General features: G+C 43.1%; 1 protein-coding gene and 1 long non-coding RNA gene across 15 annotated transcripts in view; one reads left to right on the top strand and one right to left on the bottom strand.

The window, feature by feature from the left end:
• TNIK (TRAF2 and NCK interacting kinase) overlaps positions 1 to 23,720 on the bottom strand; it is a 316,747-nt gene that overhangs the window by 243,302 nt on the left and 49,725 nt on the right. For all 14 annotated transcript variants that reach the window (XM_039490028.1, XM_039490013.1, XM_039490012.1 and 11 more), the window contains exon 2: positions 20,252 to 20,317. In XM_039490028.1, the coding sequence (XP_039345962.1) occupies positions 20,252 to 20,317 (66 nt within the window). The remainder of the gene's footprint in view (positions 1 to 20,251; positions 20,318 to 23,720) is intronic.
• Positions 16,073 to 23,252, top strand: LOC120372700. The gene is made up of 2 exons (XR_005585121.1): positions 16,073 to 16,163; positions 22,723 to 23,252. It is a non-coding gene; the product is annotated as an uncharacterized LOC120372700 (long non-coding RNA).

The raw sequence follows: 23,720 nt of genomic DNA, 5'->3' as shown, positions 1-23,720 counted from the left end.
GCCTGGTGTAGCTCCCTTCCCCAAAGACAGAAGTCTGTGGTAGTGACAAAGGGATTTTTCATTGGTTAAAAGGCAGAAAGACCACACATACCTATGCACAGTGACAAGTGTTCCAGTCCTTCAATGACCTTCACATAGGCAGATCCTGAACACCACTGACTCCAGTGGAGCTCAGTGCAGATGCAGGGCCTGCCTGTGTGGAGTTCATTCAGGATCAGGGCTTAAAGATGAACGTTTGCACAAAAATCTTCCAAACACAAACCCTAAAAAATCATGGCCATGACATTTTTTGGTTTGTTTTTGTTTTAAATAAAGTCAGCCTTTCACCCAAATCTGCCTGAGGGAACCTCATCCTGTTATTCACTATTTGTATTCCAATAGCACCTGGCTGCCCCAGCCACAAACCAGGACCCCGTTGGTTTAGGTTCTGTACCACCAGAACAGAAAGATTGTGGCAATCCAAGCTAAGTAATTTTTGTTGGCATTTTGCTATCTTCATGTGCTTTTAAACTGCTACTGGTAGCTACAAACACTTTCTAATGTAAACATAAGAATTAAAATATAGGGTGACTTTAAAAAAAACAAAAACCCTCAATTACGACTTTCACATTTTTTTTTACAATGACAAAACCCACCAGCCTTAATAACCAAGGACCCAGGTTCCTACTGCTTTAGGTGCATTCCGCTGATGGTTGAGCCCACAGTTGTTTCCTGGGGGCGTGATCGGGTGTGTTTGGGTATGTGAGACTGAGGGGCTCAGAGGTAATCAACTGTCCAGAATTACAGCAGCAGAAGGGGAAGGGCAGCACATATATGTCCAGTCTGCAATAGCAAACAACCTCCGTGCTTTGATCCTTTTTGTAGGGTCACTCGGAATGTGACAGAAGTGAACTTCAGGAACAGAAGAACAAATAGTCTTCTATATTTCAGCTAGATAAATTTGGGGAGCCTGTCAATCCTTGTCTGAACTGGTTTATCACAGCTAGACCTAAAATGGCTTCCTCTTCTAAGGAGAGCTAACGTGACAAGGAGTGAAAGGAAGCATGGCTGACAGTCAATATCAGTCTTGCTCCAGTGAGTATATCGTAGAAATTGGAGAGTCTTGAAACGGCAAGATGTATAAAAAGAGTCATAGGACAGAATGGTAAAGGACAACACAGCCTTCAGCCTCTATGTTCCCAGTTCAAACCCAGTGCATGTTTGTAGCAACTGGAAGTCATTCACTCGGCAGGGCAGAGTCATTAAGCGAGTCTGATATTCTCAGAAGTACTTAGTGGCCAAGTGTCCACATCACAAGAACCAGACACAAAAGCCTTTATCCTGCCAGGCCTCAGGTGATGTGCATCAGGGAGCCCAAGAAATGGCGGCCACATGTGGATTAAGTGCCAGGCCTAGATTACTATGCTAAGGAGACCTCCAATGCCCTTTGTGTGCCTCCTGCCTAATTAAGAGAAGGATGGTGTCTCATTGGAGGATAATGGTGTCGCCTGATCCCTTACTTATCTATGCAGTCCCCTCTTTGGCCCTGTTCCTGTTACTAAGCAGAAATAGTTTGGCAGTATTACAGCAGTTCTCTCACTAATCATGGCATAGGCTCCCCAGCACCCTCTCTTGTTAATTACTTTTTACCTTTCATTTTTACGTAGAAGACTATAAATAACCATACTGGGCCTCAAGCTGCACTCATTGACCCCTTTATGGGCTATATAAGCAGAGAAGCCAAGGACTGAATGGGTCTGGAGACAAAACCACCTTCCCATAGCGGGGAAGGCTGCACTGTTATGGTGGTGAATAAAGAGAGAGCTTCAGTCTCTTAGGCTGTCAGTCCAGATCCTTTTCTCAAGCAAACTCTCACAAAAGAAAAAAAAAATTAGGCTGAACGGCCGTTCTAATCAAATGGAAACATGACTATCCCTTCCCTTCGCCCCCCCCCCCAAAAAAAAGACATTCAGAAGCAGCCCATATTTGTTTGGCACATTCCATCTTTAGGTAATTAGTACAAAGGGCTTCTCAGGTAAGCCTAAGAATAAACGGCAACGTTCAAAAGAGACACTTAGCACCACCTTCAGCTTTCAGAGATTAACTAGCAGGAGATGCAGAGAGATCCAACCAGCTCCCCCTTAGGCATTTCTCTCCTTCAGCTCTTCCAAGTCAGACTTCAACAGCGAGTCAAACCGCATCAGCATTTGAACAGAGAAAAAAAAATGACAAGCAAGAAAATGTCTCTGAAGACACAAACCCCAGTGACCACCAAAGCTTCACAAATACAGTCTGAACAAACATTCACAGGATAGCACTCCCCCCTCTTCTGCCCACTCCCTTTAAACTGTTGAAAGAGTGCTCTTACCAGCACCAGCACCTTTGATGAGAGAGTCAGGTTCAGAGACACAATATGGCCAAAATATTCTGAAACACCTTTTTTTAGATCAGTGTTAGAATTGGCCTATTAATCGGAGACATTCACTGTGTTTTAAAGGGCAATAACCGAATAAAGTTTTGTGGCTTGGGTGGTTTTTTGTTTTGTTTTGTTTTTTAAGTTAACCCCTTCGAAGCTGCATTTCATTGCTATAGGAAGTGACTTTGTACTTTTGAAATGTGCTCTGTGCTTTCAAAATACCGGTACACTATTTAGGGCATCAGAACGTGATGTACTCTATTGGGTACTTAGCCACCCTCAGTACCATCCTATGAGAACACCTGAATCTTTAATGTATTTAGTCTCATAATACTCCCATGAGACTGAAGTACTATTGTCTCCAATTTACAGAAGAGAAACAGACACAGGGAAAGACCAAGTAACTTGCCCAAAGTCACACAGGAAGTCTGTAGTAGAACAGAGACTTGAACCCAGGTCTACATCTCAGGCAAATGCCCTAACCAGTGGGCCACCTTTCCAATCATTAAATCTTATTTAATAAGCAAGACGCTTCATCAAGCTAGCCTTAGTGCCATTAAAAATCTGGTATTGGATATCTAGAACAGTATTTTCCTCTGCTTAGAGAGAGAGATCCCATGGTGTCACAACTACTGAAGGGTGGCAAATGTTAAGGTTTTAATGGCACCCACTGTACACATTTAAAAATAAATAAATAAATAAATCACACTCTTAAAATCAGTCATATCCAAAACAGTTTACTTCTAGTTTTCTTTTCAAACAGAACTCAAAATTTTAAAGGGACTGAAACTAAAAATGCCTGGAAAAAATGCCTATAGTATTTAGATAATAACTAGAAAGATCTATTATGCAGCAGAGAGGTGCAGGGTTATGGGAAGCACAGAGTCAGACATATTCCCTGCCCTTAGGAATCTATTGCTTTCAGTTCCAATCCTTCAATGAGCTCCAGTTCCTGAGTGAAGTCCCATTGTGTTCCAAAGGGAGCTCATTTCAGGATCAGAGCCTTAGACAAAAACACCCCAAACCAACTAAACAACAAGAAATAGTTTGGAAGAAAGCCTGGACTTAGGATTGCTTATTAAAATACACAGGTGGGAAGTATTTCCTGGAAGAAATTAAGTAGTTCTTTGGATCCTCGCAAAGTCACATGAAATATCAGCTTGGAAAAAAATGAACGTTCATTGAAAACCCCAACAACTCTGTGCCTGGACGGGAGACACACACTTTCCCCAGAAAATCCCACTGGAGCTCACCTCCCTGATGACACCACATTGCGCCATTAACATTAAAATGAGGATGAGAGACCTCTGAACAGATAAGAAATCCCACAATTTAATCATAATAAACTTAATATTTCTGATACTTCTAAAATCTAAGTTGTAATTAATCCACTTAAAGATCCTCTCTGCTTCATGAGAGCTCTGGGAGACATTTGGCACTGCACGCCATGGTGCCTCTACCAACCTATCCCAGTCAGTCACATGGCAAAACCCACATTACCACTGCCCTTCTCCATCCTTTGTCGTGGTTCACTACCCGCAAAACACTGTAGGGGCCAGATCATAAAGTCACATAAATTGGCATAGCTCCACTATACTCTATGGGGCTGTGCTGATTTGCACCAGTGAAGGATCTGAGCATTTCTAAATTAGACCTTTTGAAAGAAGAAACTTACTCTGAAATAATTGCACGTTTGGATATTCTTTTGCAGTTGGGAAATACCGCAGGGTCTGCTGCCAATACACTGCATCAGATATCAGAACAACCTTGATTTACTTTTCTCAAAGTTACCAAGCAAATTGCACCTCTGAACCCTCGTGGTGTCTTTAAGTGCAATCCCATCAGGTCTCTAGGCTCTAGCTGTCACTTCTGTCTTGGGGGTGGGAATCACAGGATTCCCTCACTCTCGGACAAGGCCTTGGCTGCAGTCCCACATACCTTAGGCTCAGGCCCTGCGGTTCTGTTCCCTCTGGGGCAACAACAGGGGTAATCAGCGGCCAAACCGCTTTGTTAAAGCAAAACATTGTTTATTTAGAACAAAAGCATTTCAGAGAAGACGTCTTAAAACAATGAAACTGAGGAAGCTGTTTGCCTGTCTAGCTCTTCCCTAAGGCCAAAGGGCTCACTTCTTTAGACTCCTCCACAGACTCTCTGCGCCTCCCACTGTAGCCAGCATCTGACAAGTGGCACTTCCTCTCCCCCAAAAAAGGGCTTTTTAACTGTTTAGTGCTCTTTTGATCTCCAGGCTCCAAGTTTTGCCCAAAACAAGGCATGCAACTGGCTGCAGATAGGACACAGGCAAGGCCTTTGAAGCCAACAGCTCACTCCATCATCTTTAAAGTGTGAGCTGGGATGGGACATTATCTAGCTCTGGTGTGTTGCTTTCCTCTTCATTCCCACAGCCCTCCCTCACTCCCCCACCCATGAGTTAGATCAATACATTCATACAGGATATTTTAATAACCCACCATAGTTCTACCATAATTTGGCCTCACTGACCAAGTCACATACAACATTCAGACCACTATTACTTATCAGTATTCAAAGACTGAGCAGCACCCCCAGAAGTTTTCATTATAGCACACCCCAGGGCTTCCCCTGGCCAGCTCCCTCCATGCAGTGCTGCTTGAGGTAGTCACTGAGCAAGTCCTGTCGGAGTGCAAAGAGGACACAGGCCTCTGTCATGACTGGGGGAAGGCGGGAGGGGAAAGAGTGTGGACGGGCCAAACTTGAGTGAGTGAGCGAGCATGGGGGTCATAGCACCGCTCAGGTTTGGTCCCATGGCCCTTCTGTCCAAACCTGAGCAGTGCTGTGACCCATGTTTTTTAAGTTGCAACACCATTCACTCAACTTTGGCCCTGCAGTTCCCCCTACTTCACCCCCCAAATCATGACAGAGGTGCCCTGGTGCTAAATCTGAGTGGGCAGTGAGGCAGCCAGCGCTGCTCCTCGTCGTCACTGCAGTTGGAAGGGCCCCAACGCTAATGACTCGGCATCCCTCCCAATGGTACGGGCAGGCGTACAGCTGTGGGTGCCACTGTAGAGATCGATACAGCTTCTCATCCAGCACTACTTTCACTTTTCATTAAAGATATCCAAATCATAGACCCCCTCAGTTGCCTCTTGGGGGGAGGGATAGCTCAGTGGTTTGGCTCCCAGTCAAGTGACCTCTTATCAATGGATATGAGTCATTTATCTATATACTCATGCAGCGCCCAGGCTGTTGTCAAGTATAATAGTGTAGTGTCATTGCATCCTGGTTAAGAGATGGAGCCATTACAGCGGAAGTGATGATGACTTAATATTTAATATATGTCCATCCCATGTTGGGATTACTGAGGTGGGTTCATAAGTGCCCTTATGCCCACTAAAAGACATGAAAGGGGACAGATATGTACTTCCTTGACCAGTCATTGCATGTTATCATTCCCTACTTGATGGGTGAATCACTTGAGAGAGCTGCTGCTGCTGCTCAGGGCTCCAGTTCACACTGCAACATCCTCTGCCCCAAATAAGGAACAAACCAAACAGAATGGCTATTCTCCAAACGCCTGCCCCTCCCTTTAACCATACACCTCAGCCATCTACACAGCCAGAGGTAGCACAACAGGAAAACTCCTTTTCTGCCTGTCCTTCTCCCATGCCTTTTGCACCATGCAGCACCGTGACCCTCATCCTGCATCCTGAGTTTATCTTTATTCAAACAACTGCAGCTACTATTGTATTGCTTTCCACCAAAGCAGAGCTAACACAGTGACATAGGGGACAGCGTGGACAAATGTCATCTCATAATCCCACGGTTATGCTGACGGCCCTCACACCATCCTCTTCCACCACACACTTGAGGGGGAAAAAATTAAAAATAATTATAAGGCATTATTAATTCATTAATCTCTTTTTGTTACCATTTAGAACCTGTGTTCTATAGGCTTGAAGCGCAGAAACACCTTTCCCTTGAACTATTGAGAAAGCACAAAAGCTAACGTGACATACCGGCATGTGGGCGTGTGTGGGTTGGCTTTGGGGGGAGGGTTCTCTGTATCTTTCACAGATTAAGCTGCACAAGATGTACCAGTTGCTCTGGTAACAAAGCTTTTTTCTTTAAAAAAAGAAAAAAGGGAAAAAAAAGAAACATTGTTTTAAGTGTTCTCCCAGTTGAGACTTAGCTGCTTGTGTGGCATAATAAAAATCAACTGGGAAGACTACATTTCAGGGCCACGCACGCAATTTGATTAAACTAGGGAGAGCGTCTAGGCTATTTTTTTTTTTAAATATCACTGTGATAGGGGCATGCCAAATTTAAGTTTTAATTCTAAGCATCAGCTAGTAGGTGCTATTTTATACCACTATATTAGCTCAGCCTTCTTTTCTGCCCCAATAAGAGCTGAAGAAAATTCACCAAACCAATCCTTGTATATGTACATATTTAAGGAAAGCAATAAGTCATTAGGGGCTGAAATCTGCCTAAAGACAGGCTGCTGTCAGGCGTATTAGTATAATGCTCGAAAAAGAGCTAGATAAATTCATGGAGGATAGGTCCATCAATGGCTATTAGCCAAGATGAGCAGGGAGGATGTCCCTACCCTCTGTTTACCAGAAGCTGGGAATGAGGGACAGGGAAAGGATCACTTGATTACCTGTTCTGTTCATTCCCTCTGGGGCACCTGGCATTGGTCACTGTCAAAAAACAGGATATTGGGCTAGGTGGACCTTTGGTCTGACCCAATATGGCCGTTCTTATGTCACTGCATTCTGGTTAAGGGAGGGAGCCATTACAGAGGAAAGGAGGACTTAACATTTCATACTATGCCTTTCATACTGAAGGATCCCCAAACCACGGAAATGTAATCTTCACAGGCAAACCCTTACAAACTTGAAGTCAATAGGGCTTCACAAGGGCACAGGCATCTGCCTATGTTGGTTAGTTTGCTGGACCCTGAGCCACTGTACATATAAATGAAATGCTTCACTCACCCTCCTGAAATGCAGCCACCACTGGAGCTGAAACACTGCAGTTACTAAACAACAGTATGCAGCAGTGTTACACAATAGTCTGGAACAGGAAACCCAACTCCATATTGACTGAAGCTCTGGGGAAATTTTTAGGTATTCTAAACCTTACTATCCAAATTAGAGTTTACCTAAGACAATGGAGTTAGTATCTTCTCTTACACCTTGCTTAGTTTATGAAATCCGTCAATCCATAATCACAAATGGATATGCTCCCATAACATGGTGATGGGCAGCAGTACAAAACCCTGAGAAGGAAGATCGCTGGAGACTAGAAGAACCAACACAAATGAAGGTACAATACTACACAAAATTGCATCAGACTCTAGCTGTGCACTACGTTACGTAACCATGTGATCATATCAGGGTTACCTTCCCTTCAGCCTCCTTCCTATTGTTTGCAAAATGCACTTGTTAGATCTTGTCTGAAAATTAGATGTCGGCTCCTTTGAGCAAGGTGCTGCTTTTACTATGTGTTTGTATATAGCCCAGGACATTGGGGCCTCTAGACACTATTACAATGTTAACAGTGATAATTCACATCTTACCTAATTATTCACCTTTAAAATCTTGGTCAGGAGTTTCTGGTAACTCAAATACAGCCGTCTGTATGGTGAACAGACAAGAGGGGACCAACAATATTAGCTGAGCAAGTATGCAATGCATATGGGGGGGGGGTTGGTGTGTTTCTTCCTTTTAAATATTTAGCCCAGTCTCCCAGACAAGTCACATCAGTTAGTTTTCAGATATGAAAGCTCTGTGTATAAACTAAGATTCATTCTTTTCAGTAACAATCCTCTTGGGTGATAATAATTTTGTGCTGTACAGTAACTCTTTTTCCACTCAGCTAAAGGATCACTGATTAATCACCAAACTGTTGACCATCAGTCTTTCAGACAGAGAGATAATAAAGCAACTATTATTAAAACAATTAATGTTGTCCTTGTCTTGCATTACTTGCTTAAACTCTCCGGGTATCAGCTAACAACAGGCTCAGGAATCTGCAATGTCTGTTCCACAGTCCCCATGAGAACAATCCCTAGTCCAATGTACTAAGAAACTTTCAATAATAACCTGGCTTCCCTCAGTGCTGCATGATTGACAGGCTAAACATCTAACACAACTTAGCATTGCAACCCTAGTTATTTGCTTCCCTCCATAAAATGTTGAAGAAAATATCTCAAAACAACCTTTAGCAAATCCACTTGCTACAGAAACAGCATTCAGCCACTCAATTAAATTCACAAAGCACTACCGTGAAATAGCTGTGAGCCAGCAGGGCATTCTGGGTATTGATGTGTAAATGAGCACACCAACAATGATGCTTGAAAGCTGTAGGCCCTTAGTTATCCCAGTTCATTGGGCCAGCTCCAGATTTAGGCAAAATATTACTGGGTTTATGCCATGTTCCCATGGCATTCTCTATGGTTTGAGCTGAGCACTAGAAGTTACTGGAAGTCTAGATCCTTCCAGAACTCTGCTGAATGCTAACTTCAAGTACCTCATGTATTTAAAGATACAACCTGCCCAAGTAAAAGTTAGACTGGGCCAAATGCATGCGCACACACACACACAATTCCCTTGGGTCATCATAATTTTGTGCTGTACAGTAAACTCTTTTTCCACTCAACTAAAGGATCAGTGATTAATCACCAAAAACTAATGACCACACACAATATCTACCGTATCTATCTATCTATCTATATACACACACACACACACACACACACTCACTCACTCTAGGTGCACTATAGAGATCAAGTATAAAGACGTGTCCTTCTCTTTCATGTAGTTTTCTAACTCTGATCTAAAAACCAAAGAGGAACTAAAGATAGGATTGTAATCTAAGCACAACTCATAATCTAACTCTTGTAACCCTGGTCCCTCCCCACATGGTTTAGTCAGAGCTGTTTGTGTTATGTCTGTGGCAGATTGAATGCACCTTGGATTAGGACCTTTTGCTTCTTCTGTAGAGAGCCATGCACACCTTTTTAGCAAACAAGTGATAAATAAGAAGGCTATAATTGTTGTAAAAGACAGCGTCCTCTGAGTGTATGATCAAAGTGAATGGACATTGTATCACTCAAATCATTTTAAAAATAACCCTTTCCATCGGATATCCATTCCTATAAGACATGATTCCTATTCCTGTAGATAGGCATTCAGGGGGCTTCTGTATTAGAAACCTTTAACATAGCCACAGATGATAATCTAGACAGAAAGACCATTCTAAAGACACATCCAATTAACTAAATTCAATACGTTGTATTGTTGTGGCTGAGCGGGATGCCGCTTGCCTACATACAACAGCGATATAGGGAGCAAATGGCTAAACAGAGGAATAACTACCACTCCGCCTAAGTCGTAGGGTAAACACTAACATAGGTGTTTAGCATTACTGCTGTGAGTAGTCCCATGGATTTCACGGGGCTGAGCACTGTAGTTCGGCAAAGACCTGGTATAAAAGAGTAGCATGTTTGAAAGGAATTCTCTCAACATAAGTTGCATACAGTGGAATCTGCTTATTAGCAGCCTCTCAGTTCCCAGAAAAGAGTTGCCATTATCCCGAGGTTGCAAATATGTGGAAGGCAGGTTTGCTGGGCTGCTGCCAGGGGAAAAAAGAGCTAGGGTTTAGCTTTCCTGGCCTACGCGGCAGCAGCCAGTGAAGGAAGCATGGGGATGCTCCGAGCCTGGGCCCCTGGTGCCAGGGCAAGATGCACACTGAAGAGCACAGGGAGATGTATTGTGCCTTCCCACAGGTCTCCTCCCCCCAACGCTCCTGGTCCCCATGGAAAGCTGCCATCCAGCACACTGCCCTGCCTGTAGCCTCTTCCCATGCTCAGGACAGCAGCACAGGGTGGCCCAGCGGCTGGAGACCTGCTGCCTGCACAAGAGGTAACAGGAGTCCTGGTGCTGCAGAGTGGGAGGGAAGCTGCAACCGAGATTCCAGAGCTTTCCCCGGGGAGTGGAGGCACTGGGGGCCCACAAGGCTACACAGAAAAAAAAAACATGCCAGTTACTAATATCTGAATCCCATTAACATTAAAACAAAACATGATTGGTTGCCAACAAAGTGTTGCTAATAACCAAAAGATGTCACTAATCAGGACTGACCATAACCGGCATCTACTGTATATGGTGGGGCAGATGCGCAACGCCATTTCTGCACTCAGATGTGCTTTCCTGTAGCAAGATAGAAACAAAGGAAATTTGTACACTATTTTACTATGCACCCCAAGAACAATAAGCAACCACCTCAGGCTGCATGGCATTGGTGGGGGAACCTCCACAGGGTGCAGGTGGTGTGCTTCCCTCTGACCTGCCCACTTCTTCCCTGACTCACCCACTGCCTGCAGTATCCTACCATGTAGATCCCTAGACCAGCCAAGAGCCCTCTACATGTGCTGCTGAAGAGGGGGAGGACACATTTTCTGCATGGGGTGGGAGAGTCTCATTCAAAAAGGTTTGTCATGCAGGATCAAGAGGCAAACAAATCAGAGCCTTTGTTACAGCAGCCTTTAGCTTTCTACCTACCCCTACCAAAAAAACAAACACAGTAATGAAGTCTGAGTAAACTTAACTCTGTTTGTTATACAGAATTCTAGCTTACATATGCATATATCCCATATAGAAATAAGAGTATTTCATACTTGTCTCACTATTCTTCCCTAATATATTTAGGAGGATAGTACTTGGTTATCATTCTCATAGTGCAGCGCACTATAAAGTCACATCACCATTAACAAGAGATACAACACACAGGAGTCATGGCCCAGCAATCTTCAACATTTTGTGGTCTTCACACAGCCTCCAGAGGCATGCAATACTTCATTCAATCCAGGCAGCTACATCACAGAGCCACTCACCGGGGATGTCCCCTGCCCCCAGTGTTAGTCCCTGCACAAGTTGATTCAGCAATCTTCCTCTGCTCATCTGACCCTCATCTGCCACAAACTCAAGGGGTTTTTGTCTGATTGTCTTGATGTCAGGTATGACTCTGTCTGGTTATGTTGTAAATTGGACGATTACTTCGTTAGTGTTGTGCACAAGGTATAGCTAATGTGCAGCCATTGCCTGTAGCATTTCAATTCAAAGGCAGCAAGCCTCTGAATGTCCTGTTTCCTTAGCATCCACAACTCACATATAACACAATGCTGAAGACAAGACTATAGCAATTTTGTTTTACACTTCCAAGTATTACTTTAACTTCACTAAATGTGGCTGTGTCCTAGAGCAGTGGTCACAAGTCCAATTCTGTCAGATCTCTATGTGATGTTTAGCATCCCTTGTGAGCATGCTACCCAGGTATTTGAAGTGCTCACACTCCATGGCCTCCTCAGATTTGGGAAGGAATATCTTTGCCTTTTTAACAGACTTATGTAACCACTGCCTTTGTCTTTTCATGAGATATCTTTACACTGAAATTCTCTGCTTCCACCACTACTCATTCAAGCAATTTTTGAACCTCTCCTTGCAACGATCTAATCAGATTAATATCATCAGTGAAGCACAGATGACTAATTTTTGGTACATTATCCTGTAGCTTTCCATCAGTGACTCCTCTTAAGATTTCTGCAAGTTAACCGTTGAAGATAGTTGGTTATAACATGCAGCCCTGCCTGACACTTATTCTCAGGTGAAACTACTCTACTCATGTCCCACAAACACCAAAGCCATTGTGCATCTTTCAAGATTTGTATCAGTCTTACTACATTTGCGCCAGCTCCAGCCACCTGCAGAATTACCCAAAGAGGTTTGTGCCATATGCTATTGAATGTCTTGGCAAAATCTATGAAGTCATGGACCACCTTCCCATCATTCGCCAGCACCATCTCATATAGCTCACGCAGATTGAATATTTGCTCAACTATACCTCTTCAGGGTCTAAACCTGGCTTGTTCTTCAGCCAAAAAGTTCTCTATCTTGGGTACAATCCTCTTCAAGATGAGGTACTGCAGTATTTTGCAAGGGCGTGTCAATAATGAGATTGTGCCATAGTTTTCACAAACCATTGTGTCCTTCTTTTGAAGAACAGGAACCATCAGGGACTGTCCCCCAGTCTTGGGCCATCTTCCAGACTCCAAAAGTCATACTGGGTGCCTCTCCACCACTTTTAACTAGTTCTGCTTGTATGTTATCCACTCCAGGGGCTTTACAGCGTTTATATTCTGTGCCAAATGCTGCAATCCTTAGGGCACTGGGGATTTCCCCCTACATTTAGAACTTTAGCATTGCTTTATCTTGCAGGGTACAAACTACTGTGCTGTGGAATAAGTCTATAATTACACAGTAACTATTGATTGTTTAATTAGCTGGTAAATGCCATCTAATCACTAAGCTGTTACACGGTTTATTCTGTCTTCTAAATTAGAGTGTTATGAGATCTAAAAGCTACAAGTCATATGGGTATTGTTCTTAGAGTTACTTGGCAACTGATAGGTGAGAGAAGGAATGGCATTATTTCAGGATAAAGAACCAAAAAAAAAAAAAAAAAAAAAAAAAGAGAGAAAGACATCCCAGAATGAAAGGGGTGGGCAACATTGCAACCTCTGCCTGCGCCTCCTAACCTCCAGCTGTGCACATGGTCTAGTCATGCAGTACAGCAGTGGGGAAGGGAGTCCCAAGCTGGACACCAGAGACCACAGCACCACAAAAAGGCAATGAAATGCAGAAATGTTAGTTATACGTAAGATAGTGTGTTATGTACAAGGGGAATATCCTATGAACACACCTCAAGGTTAAATAATTTCTCCTACTTTCCACAGGTAAGAAAAATTGTTGCCTATAAAATTTTCACCAGTTCCAATTAACAGGTTTGCTCACCTTAAATCATCAAAGCATTGTATAGGAGGTCAAATATTTCAGAGAATACAGAACTCTCCAAAGGTGTTTCCATTATCGTAACACACAGTTGACTGAATGTAGAAGTGTAAGCAGCAAAACAATGAGTCAACGGCGGATTATTTTAAGGCCGATTAATTGTATTCATGTATTCAAGATGACAAAATTAAACAGAAAACAATAACCTCATCTTAAATAGACTAAGACTAGGTAGCTCTCACTCTCAAAATTATTTTAAAATCTATTCCATTAGACACAGAATTATTAGAAAAATAAAGAAGCTCTTCCAGTTCAATTGAAGAGATCAACCACCACCAAAGTGGTTTCTCATTAAAAACCACCACCACCACCGAGAAAGAGAGAGATGCAGTGCATGAGGATTTACTGACACTCCTGCCCCCCAAGAAATTATTTGTAGCTGAGAGCTTCCAGTAGCCTGTTGCAATTAGGAGAGAGATATGGGATTAGAAAAATCCTTATTACTAATCTATCATTCAGGTGATCCTTATATGTAGGGCACTTTGGACCAGACTATGGCTCACACTTACATGGGTACTCCATGGTGGAGCTGTTGTTCATGGAGCCTCCCGCCCTAGCTTGTGTCCCCGAACAAGGGTCTTGCTCTTGAGTTCACAGACGGATCCCTGCTACCACTTCCTGGTGGAACAGGCTTCTCCCAAAGGAGCAGCAAGCAGATGTGGCGAACTGTCTCTCCATAAGGTACAATTCCTCCCTGTGGTCTTGTTGAGATAGTGTAGCTCAAGCGGGGGACTGCTTCCATCGTTACAATGGATGTAGGTCGATAGTCTATTTTTTTATTGTACTGCTAGCTAAGGGTGAGAGCCATGTGACTTAAAAGTGGCTTTGCATCATTACCCTTCTAGTTGTCCAGTAATTTTGAATGATGAAAGACTGTTCATCAATACCACTGAGCGCCAGCTGCAATCACCAAGAATGGTATTCTAGTAATTATGCCTATGAAATTTGTTGGCAATTAACATTTTCTATCATGCTGTGCCCATCTCACACAATATGGATAGGGAAAGACATTTCACAGCAATGTCATATTGGACCTATGCAAGCTAGGAAGTGTAGTGCGCTAATAGTTCAGGAATTCTTATTTGTGTGTGGCAGTCTCGGGCTGGTTGATGGGGAAATTGCTAATATCTGAAGCACTTTGGTAAGATTTTTGTTACCTCCCCCAGAGTCATGCTCACCCCCACACACAGTGGGAAACAAAGAACGACGGAGTGTGGAAAAGAGCTCCTTTAGCAACACTTTTTATTGCAATTGCTCTGACTGTTTATATTCTTGCTCTAGTAAGAAATGTCAATCCTCCGAGCCCTCGCTGTGTCAAGATTGTAACAGCAGTCAGTCATCAGAACACTATGACTAGATGCTTTATTAATGCAAATGAAGGGGGTTTGCATTCCACTGCAAACCCTGCAGTCCCTGTCGGTCAGAACCAGCTCCCTTGAGATCAAGGGGAGACTGACCCCTAGTTTATTCTGGCCCTTGACAGTAGGCCCCAACGGTTGTCATTACAACTTCTCCTTCGCTAGTGGCCTAAGGCCCCCTGTGCTGTTTGAAAAGAGGTCAGCACAGACCAGGAATCTCACCAGTGCAAAACAAGCCCTGTGTAAAAAACACTACGTGAGTGAGGCAACGGTGGCCAACATATTGGGCCTACAATATGTTTGGTCGAGTGCTAGCCTACATATTTGCAGACCTGGGTTCAAGTCCTGGCTCTGCAATCAATCTGCTGTGACACCTTGAGCAAGCCATTTCACCTGTTTCACCGCCCGCTCTTCATCAGTCTTGTTTATTTCACTCTTTGAGGCAGGGACTGTCTCTTACAATGTGTTTGTACAGCACCTAGCATAATGAGGCCCTGGTCTCAGTTGAGGCCCTTTAACAGTATTACAGTAGTGCATAAAGTAACAGCTGTGACTGGTTCTAAGAATTGTTATGAAATGTTTTATTTTACTTTGGTTTTATTTGTTTCCCCTCTCTCCCCCCCCCACCCCACCCCACCTCCCATGAGGCACTGCCCTGTTGGCAGAACCACAACTGGTGCTCATGGTTACCTCAAAGAGAGAAGGGGATACAACACAGAAAGGTGGAAAAGGAAGGAGACCCTCCTCACAACTGAAAAGAGGGAGTTGGGGGAGATTCTCTAGTGCAGCCAGGAAATTTAGTTGAAATCAGCAGAGTTTAGTCCACTCAGCCCTTTGCACAAGGTGCCCAGCATGTCACAGAACCAGGCCCTACGGCAGGAAACTAGAAAACATCCACTAATCAGGTGGAGATTTAAGCTTTCTGGGGCTGGGCAGGCGGGAAATCAGATGCATAATAGATTCCATAAACTCCTTTATTTTCTCTCTCACAAACTCCTTGCTTTCCTTTGTAAGAAGGAAGCACTCTTAAGATTTACGCTATTACAGGCATACTGTACAATGAAACACTTGTCAAAAGTGTTGGGGGTTGACCACCCAACAATTCCTTAAGTGAATGCAAATGCCAGAGATTCAAGATCTCAAATGCTGAGCGGGCTACAAATCCACAATACTTATGTGTCAACTATTAATTTCAAACTAACACATCACATACAAATCCTCTGTCCTGAGCCCTTGCTCAGTCGGTACAGAGCCTCAGGATAGGTAGAGTCAATGGCTGCAGCCACAGATTTTTTTTTTTTTTTTTTTAAACAATGTAATCCTGAGAAGCGATTTTAAAATGTGATTATTTTGGTGATTAGAAATGTCCTCATGACTAGGGTTTGGGCTGTTAAACTCAGTTTGCTCTGGCACAGTCAAGCTGCAGCACTGCTTCACTGCACCTCCAACAATCCAAAATGAGAACCTCCCACCAAGAGAACGAACATACTTTGCACTTCTCCGAGCACTTTGCAAAGGCTGGTAAGCATGGTCAATCTCATTTTATAGAGGGGTGGTTGGAGCCAGGGAGAGGTTAATTGACTTTCAACAAGCTCCCTGGGCGTAGTTTGGGGGAAAAAGGGGTCAGAGAGGCGTTGCCCTCCCCCAACTGCAAGCCTCGGGCAGGTGCGGAATTCCCCCACCGCCCCCATCCGTGGCTCCATTGCCCTGACTGGAGCTTCCCCCCCGCCAATATAGATGTCAAACTACGCCTATCCCAAGCTCACACAGTCTCCCTATCCCCCATTCCCTTACTCCAGCCACCAGAATACAAAATTCTGCCTCAAACATTCTGTACCATATCCTACCCTTTGCATAGCACTCAGCAATCTCAGTGGGCATTTCAATTACAGCCAAAATTTTCTTCTGATGTAAGGGTGTAAAGTCCTGATTTCAATGGCAGAATTTGGTCCCTAGCGCAGAATATGGCCTCATGTGATCAAGCAGACAAATAAGCCAGCTCACAACCCCTTTGGATTATGAGATGCATTATCAGTTGGGTGTCAGATGATAAAGGGCAAGCCCAAGGAATATTTACTGATGATGGCAAGCACTTACTCACAGGAGCAGACCCCCTGGGCTATTCGTACAAGTGCTCCATAGTGAGTACAAGCGCTCCACTGTCTGACCTACGGCAAGGGAAAAATCACCCCCTACTTCAGCTATTTATTTTAACAAGGTCAATAGTCTCCACCAATTGAAGTGCATGAAACAGGTGCTCCCTTTAAAACATGTTTTCTTTGAATGTTTTTTTTTTTAAATCATTTTCTATTTATGGAATGGAACCACAGAACTGCAAGGCCTGGTTAGAATGCATTTACACATCAGGCACATGGAGCAAGACAAAAAGGAGATGCTATTCCAGCAAGCGAGAGAGAGAGGGTGCTACCGTGAGATGCCTTTTGGGGTCCAGTATTAAGGCTCTGGGCTTGTCTACACATAAAGCACTGCAGCAGTGCCATTGTAGTGATTTAGCAAAGACACTACCAATGCTGACAGGAGGGCTTCTCCCATGAGCATAAGTAATCCACCTCCCTGAGCAGAAGAAGCTAGGTCAACCGAAGAAATCACCCATCGAACTACCACTGTCTACACCAGGGGTTAGGTTGGTTTAACTGTGTAATTAAAGGGTATAACCCTGAGCAATGGTGTTACACCAACCAAATTTCCTAGAGTAGACCAGGCCTTACAGTCAAAACATGCACAAACTATAGGGGGGAGGGGACGAGAGGCTACACGTCGGACCTCCTATAGAACACAGGCCATAGAGCGTCCCAAAAATAATTCATTTTGAACTAGAGCACATGATTTTTTTCTAAAGAAGTCAACCTTGAGGGTGATTACATGGGTTCTAATCTTCATTACACCAAATTAGGTATACAAACTGCGGCAGATTATTCCTGCATAGTGGCATCTCCAGAAAATAATTTAGAGGGAGCAAAAGGGTCAAAGCATCTTTGGAGATCTTCTAGTGATCTGTTTCTTTGTCCGGCTGCAAAAGACATTTTGCCAGGGAGATTTTGATGGAATGGACATCAAGATCTTATTTCTCCCCAACTGTCCAGGACTGACACCATTAACAGTCAGTTATGCTTCATATTAACAGTTCCTCTGGTTCACATTGCTTAAATTTTGTTTTGAGGCTTGAGTTCAAGTGTAATTCGGATAATTAACCATTGGAACAATTTACCAAGGATTGTGGTGGATTCTCCATGACTGGCAATTAAAAAAAAGATATGCTCTAATTCAAAAAGAATTCTTCTGGGGAAGTTCTAACCCTGAGCAACCCTCTAACCCTCCTGTTATACAGGAGGTCAGGCTAGATCACAGGGGTCCCTTCTTGCCTTGAAATGTATGAAACCAACGTGAAAAGAAAATCTCAGTCTAAACTAGATGGGTGACCATGCCAGAGAGTTCATATTTGGATGCAAATTTCTTTCTAGCATGTAGATATTTAGGCCTGTAGTTTTGGTTTGAGCATAATATTCTCTTCGAAGACCACCACCTTGTTTGCAATGAAACCATGTGAAGCATTCTGCATCATTTTGATTTTAACTAATCTGAGCACTCTGATTGCAAACAGTTAGTGAGATGCTTTGTGCAGAAGTGAAAAAGGGCCACACACTGAAATGATCAAAATCTCTTACCCCCAGAAAACTAAGTGTGAATAATTTTAGAATTTTCTGCTTCAGATAACTGGACTCTTTAAAAATCAAATATTTTGACAGGACAGGAAACACAAACAGAACTGTGTAAAGAAGAGTGTAAAGTATGTGTAGTGTCTCTGCTTTTCCATACAAGCATTAAGCTTTTGAAGGGATGTTACAGTCACAGTTTCCACTGCTTGTTAGAAATATGCACATGTTAAAATAAGGTCAATCTCTACACTTATTTTACCAGCTGAAAAAAAAAAACAGTTTCAACATCAAACTAATGCTCTTGGCCTTGATGATTCAGGAAGAACGATGGAAATAAAAACAGCATATCATCATCAACTTAATGCAAAAACACAATAAAAAAAATAGCAAAGAGGAAGAGTCACCAGAATATATCCTTGCTAAAGTCTGTATTTATTCCAGTTTAGAAATCCACACACTTTTAACTCCAGAAGTTTCAGTTCATCCTCAACTAATTTAAATTCTATCATCAGATTAAAGGGATTAGCCTACAGCAATGGGATGATGTGGAAGCCAGAATTCAGAACAAATATTTCCTGACAGCTTTTAAAACAAACTTTTCCTCCCTTCCTCTCTTGATTTGGGGGAAGCTTGGTGTATGCCAGTGCATGACAGCAAGTACCATGTTTTCCAAGTGACTGATTGGGAGTGTGCCAAAAAAAAAAAAAAAAAAGGAATTTGTGCACACAGATTCACTAACTTTGTTCACAGTGAGCTGAGCTGCACATGCAAATACAGATTCTGTGTATAAATTAGGTGTGTACACTTAGGTCTTGTCTACACTAAAGGGAAAAGTTGATCTAAGCTACACAATTCAAGTTACGTGAATAACATAACTCAAGTCGACGTAGCTGAGATCTATTTACCACGGGATCCACACTACGCGATGTTGATGGGAGATGCTCTCCTGTCGACTACCCTCACGCTTCTCAATCCAGTGGAGTACAGTAGTCGATGGGAGAGCGATCTACAGTCGATTTAGCAGGACTTCCCTAGACCCACTAAATCAACCACCAATGCATCGATCGCTGCGCGTGGATCCCCTGGTAAGTGTAGACAAGCCCTTAGTGGCCCTTAGAAAAGTTGAACCAGAGGGACTATTATCATAGGGTAGAACCAGAATAGTTAGCATAGTCCCATATAGAATTTGAAAACAGCTTTCAGCGATTTTTAACCCTCGTTGTCACACCATGCAATAAGTATATTTAGGACCAACCTTAAAGAAACCCAAACCAGCGGAGATCCAAATTCTGAATTAGGATGGTATTTGGATCTGGGGATATGATTAGCTCATTATAGATGTCGGAGTCATCTACAAGAACTGTGTATAGATTTCAAAGAAATATCCGAAGTTTCCAGGGCTTTGGTTGAGAATCATTTCCAATATTAAGAGGCATTTTAAACCAAGCTTCCAGACTCTGAAGTTCCTTTCTTGCTGTGGCCTTCTGCTAAGTACAGATTGGCAGAACGAGTCAGATTGTATGTGGACGGGGGACTAAATTAAAACCAAACTCATTTCATTTGTTAACCAATCAAGTTCCAAATTCCACTCTCTAGAAGTGACAGGCTCGTGTATTAAACTACTGCACCATCTAGATTGCTGCCCACTGAACACATTCAGGAAAGAATGAAAATAAGGGGAAATTAAAAAAATAAATCAAAAGACAGTTTCCAAGAACAATTTCAGAACTAGGAACTTCACTGTAATGAAGTTTGAGAAGGAGGATCAAATACAGGTACTGAAAGAAGTAAGTCGAAGTTCACAGACGGCTTCTAGTTTCTGTTCACCTCTGAAACAGATCTAGTGTAATGTAGATAAGCATTGAGCAGTCTAATATGTAAACTCATGTACCAGGAAATCATAATTGCTGCAGACACATTCAGAGACCTTACCTTATAGACTTGCCCATATGTTCCATTGCCAACAAGTTCCACCAGTTCAAAGATACCTGCAGGATCCTAAAAGGAAAAAAAAAAATTTTTTTTTTAATTAACGAATATTTGCAAGTTTACTCGAAAGAAACATTTGGTTGGAATGAAGTCCATATTTCACTGACAGCTGTTTAAGAGTGCCTTTAATCTGTATTAGCAGCATTACATTAATATTAAATGGAAGGGTTAGTAGCTCAGTAGTTCCTTAGGGTCTGATTCAGTGAACGATTATGAGATAGCACAATGCTTACTTACCAGTTAGAGGAACTACTCATGGTTATAGGCATTATGCCTTGTACTAAGCGTTTGCAAGATCTGGCCCTTAAAAATAGTTGTCAAGATGGTGCTTGAGTACCAGTGCTGTTCATTTACTGCTCACTGCAGACTCTATGCTGTATTTTTATGGTCACTTGTGTACGCATAGAAACTTGAATACACCATGTGCGTTCTACGGATAATCAAATCACCACTTATTCTATGGTCAGTTAAAATAAACACATCTTCAGTTAAACAAGAAAAGAGACTCTGCCTGATTAGAGAGTCTTGTTAAGCATGCTGGGTTCTCATAGAGAAGGGTTCATGCACGCATTTTATCTGGTTTTGATCCACATGGGTTCATGTCCCCTCACTGCTCCCACCCACCCTGAATGTAAAGTTTAGGGTTCAAATTAACTCAAAAATTTCTACACCAAATTCTGCTGCAGCCACTAAGTTTCTCCAAGCTCAACCCTAACTGCTTCAAAATCATGTAAGCTTTGCAAATTAAAAGGTTTGTAAACCCCTAGCCAATATTTCTACCAACCTGGTCTGGGGTTTGGTTCTGTAATAAAACATGAAATCAGGCTAGTTTTGAGTGGTGTCTGTTTCCACAGAGAATTACTTTGCATAGTTCTATTCCTGAGGTCAGTAGCTAATGACGATCGAGAAGCTAGTGCATTAACAGCTAAACACTGACTCCTATAGTGGCAGTTGCCTCAGGCCCACAAAGAACAAAATGTGGACTTTTTATTTTAGCAGAATTAAAAAAGAGAAAGAGCCAATAGCTCCATGAGAGAGACAGCAGGTCTGTCACTGTAGAGCCTCCTTCCTGAATTCCCCCAGAGGGCACAGATCGCTTACATCTGAAGGTGTGATACACAGAAAACAGAATTACAGCCAAATGCAGCCCTACCCATCTTTTGCATCAGTCTCTTCCTCGTGCCCCATCTTTTTGGCAAGTGCGGAGTCTAAAGAGCTAGTAATGGGTTAACAGGTTAGAATTATTCAGTTTCCTTTTTGAGTCAAGGTCTCCAAACACACAGAGCTGGCTGCAGAGGGAAACGGAGCAGGATTCTAATCAGTTCCCCTTTGTAACAGCCTGAGCTTCATGAGGAAGGGAGGAAACAATCATGTTAATATCCCTTCGTTAACAGCTCACATATTAGAGTTGCAAGGCACTGTTGGCTCTGGCTTTATGGGCTCCCTATACATAGGTCTGCACAATTAACAGGACCCTCTTTTCAAGGAGCCCTGTATTACTCTTCTACTCTGATCCAGGGCCAGCCAAAAGATCATTCCTGGCTGTGATCCCATCTGACCATAGTGCCTGCATGCCATGAGGGAGAAGTAATTCCTTAACTGCCCCCTCCTCCTTTCCACATTTAGGAAGTTGTGCTCTGGCTCTACTCCTGGCTTCCTGATGCATATAAGTCACCAGAAGCTACCAAGCTTCAGAAAAGTGGGTGATTGCAACAGCTTGAGTGGAAAGTGCTTGAGATTACAAGAGGAAGAGGAGTTAGGAGTGGAGCCTGACAAACCAAACAGCAGGGAACCAACTGGGTCTTTGGTGATGTTTCTTCATATAGGGCCTCACAAACCCAGAGTCGGTCCTTCATACCTTAACTCCTGTACTAATTAAAAATTATATACATAGGGAGAGGAGGGGTGTAGGTGGGTGGAGATTAGGTATTTTGGTTTTGGTGTTTTCAAAGAGTAGGATGAAATGAGGGTCACCTGATGGGAACTTCTTTGGCACCAGTCAGAACATTAGCTTCTGGATTTTGTATAATTTGCTGGCTCATATTCAAACAATTTGGCATGCTAGCAAGTTACGAATTGCAACAATCAGTCTGGGAAGACAGCGGTATAGACGAGAATCTCTGCGCCTGGAAGGAAAGACCAGATTCTGGATACTTTCCTGGGGAGGCAGAAGAGCAATATTACCGCCACGGTGGGTTTGAGACATATGGTCTCAATCAGAGATCTGCACACTATATGTCATAGCTAAAGGCACCTTTTAGGTATGCTGATCCATACCCTTTGTGAGCAGGTGAGAGAAGGGTGGGGGGACACCCATTAATAATGCCCGGGGTAGCCTGCAAATGAACTGGAGTCAGAAAAACCTCCATTTTGTTATGCTAAATAATTCCTTTCTGCTGTTTCAATATTTTCAGGTCTACATCTTGCCTTTAGCTGTTGCTTAGCCATGATGGCAGATACTTGATAACCAGGGTTGGAATTCTTTAGATTCCAAGTGTTTGCATACCCTGTACGTAAAAACCACAGTGCAAGACACACTGCTGTACCACAGACATTCCTACAGTGAACGTGATCAGTGGTATGCGAAGCATGTGCTCCTGTGGAGGAAGATCTGAGCTAGCCATGCCGCACCCCTGCACTGTAAGAGGTACAAGAGCAGGCTTACATTTCCCTCCACCAGGGCCACAGACACCAAACGGCGCTATCAGGGATATGCCTGGTTTGGAAGAAGCAAGTAAAGAAGCTCCCAAAGGCGCTAGATCACAGAGGCTGGAGTGCTGCTGCAATGCAAAGAGTACAGGAGACTGACTTGAAAATAGCAATCTCTTGCAAAGGCTGCCACTCTGCACATCCCAAAGCTGACAAAGCAGTGTTCTGTATATAAATGAAAATGGGACTTGAGGGCCATTAGTGCACTAGGTTCTTATAAACAAACAGAAAAATAGATGGCAGCTGCTGTTTATTTTCAAGTTCTGCTTCCCAGAGTTATTTTGCTCAGTGCTCTCGCTGAAACAACCTTGGAAGAGGTTTTTCCATGTGCTATGGATAAATATTCCTTGTGAAGTTAAAAAAAAAAACAACCAAAACTCCTGTGCTTGCACTACTGTAAAACGTTCACAGAAGTTGGAAAAGACCCAATGAGGCAGCTAGTCAATTCCAGATCAAAGTTGGATTGTTCCCAACAATACATTTTCAGGGGCTTTGTCCAGCCCCCCCCCCGCCCCACCCAAGGCCAAACTGAGGGCCATGTTAGCAACTTCCTAGCAGCCTGAAGGCCATTTCTAATTTGCAAGGCTGCCAAGATTTGTGCAATTCCCTGAGACTTTTGTGCAGATTAGTGAGCTAATTTGCACAGAAACTTCAGTTGAAGGTCAACGTGTCCTGCTCCAAGCAGTGGTGGAGTAGAATATGG

This window comes from Mauremys reevesii, linkage group 9, assembly GCF_016161935.1.
Source record: "Mauremys reevesii isolate NIE-2019 linkage group 9, ASM1616193v1, whole genome shotgun sequence".
NCBI lineage: Eukaryota > Metazoa > Chordata > Testudines > Geoemydidae > Mauremys > Mauremys reevesii.
This window is presented reverse-complemented; position numbering and strand designations above follow the sequence as displayed.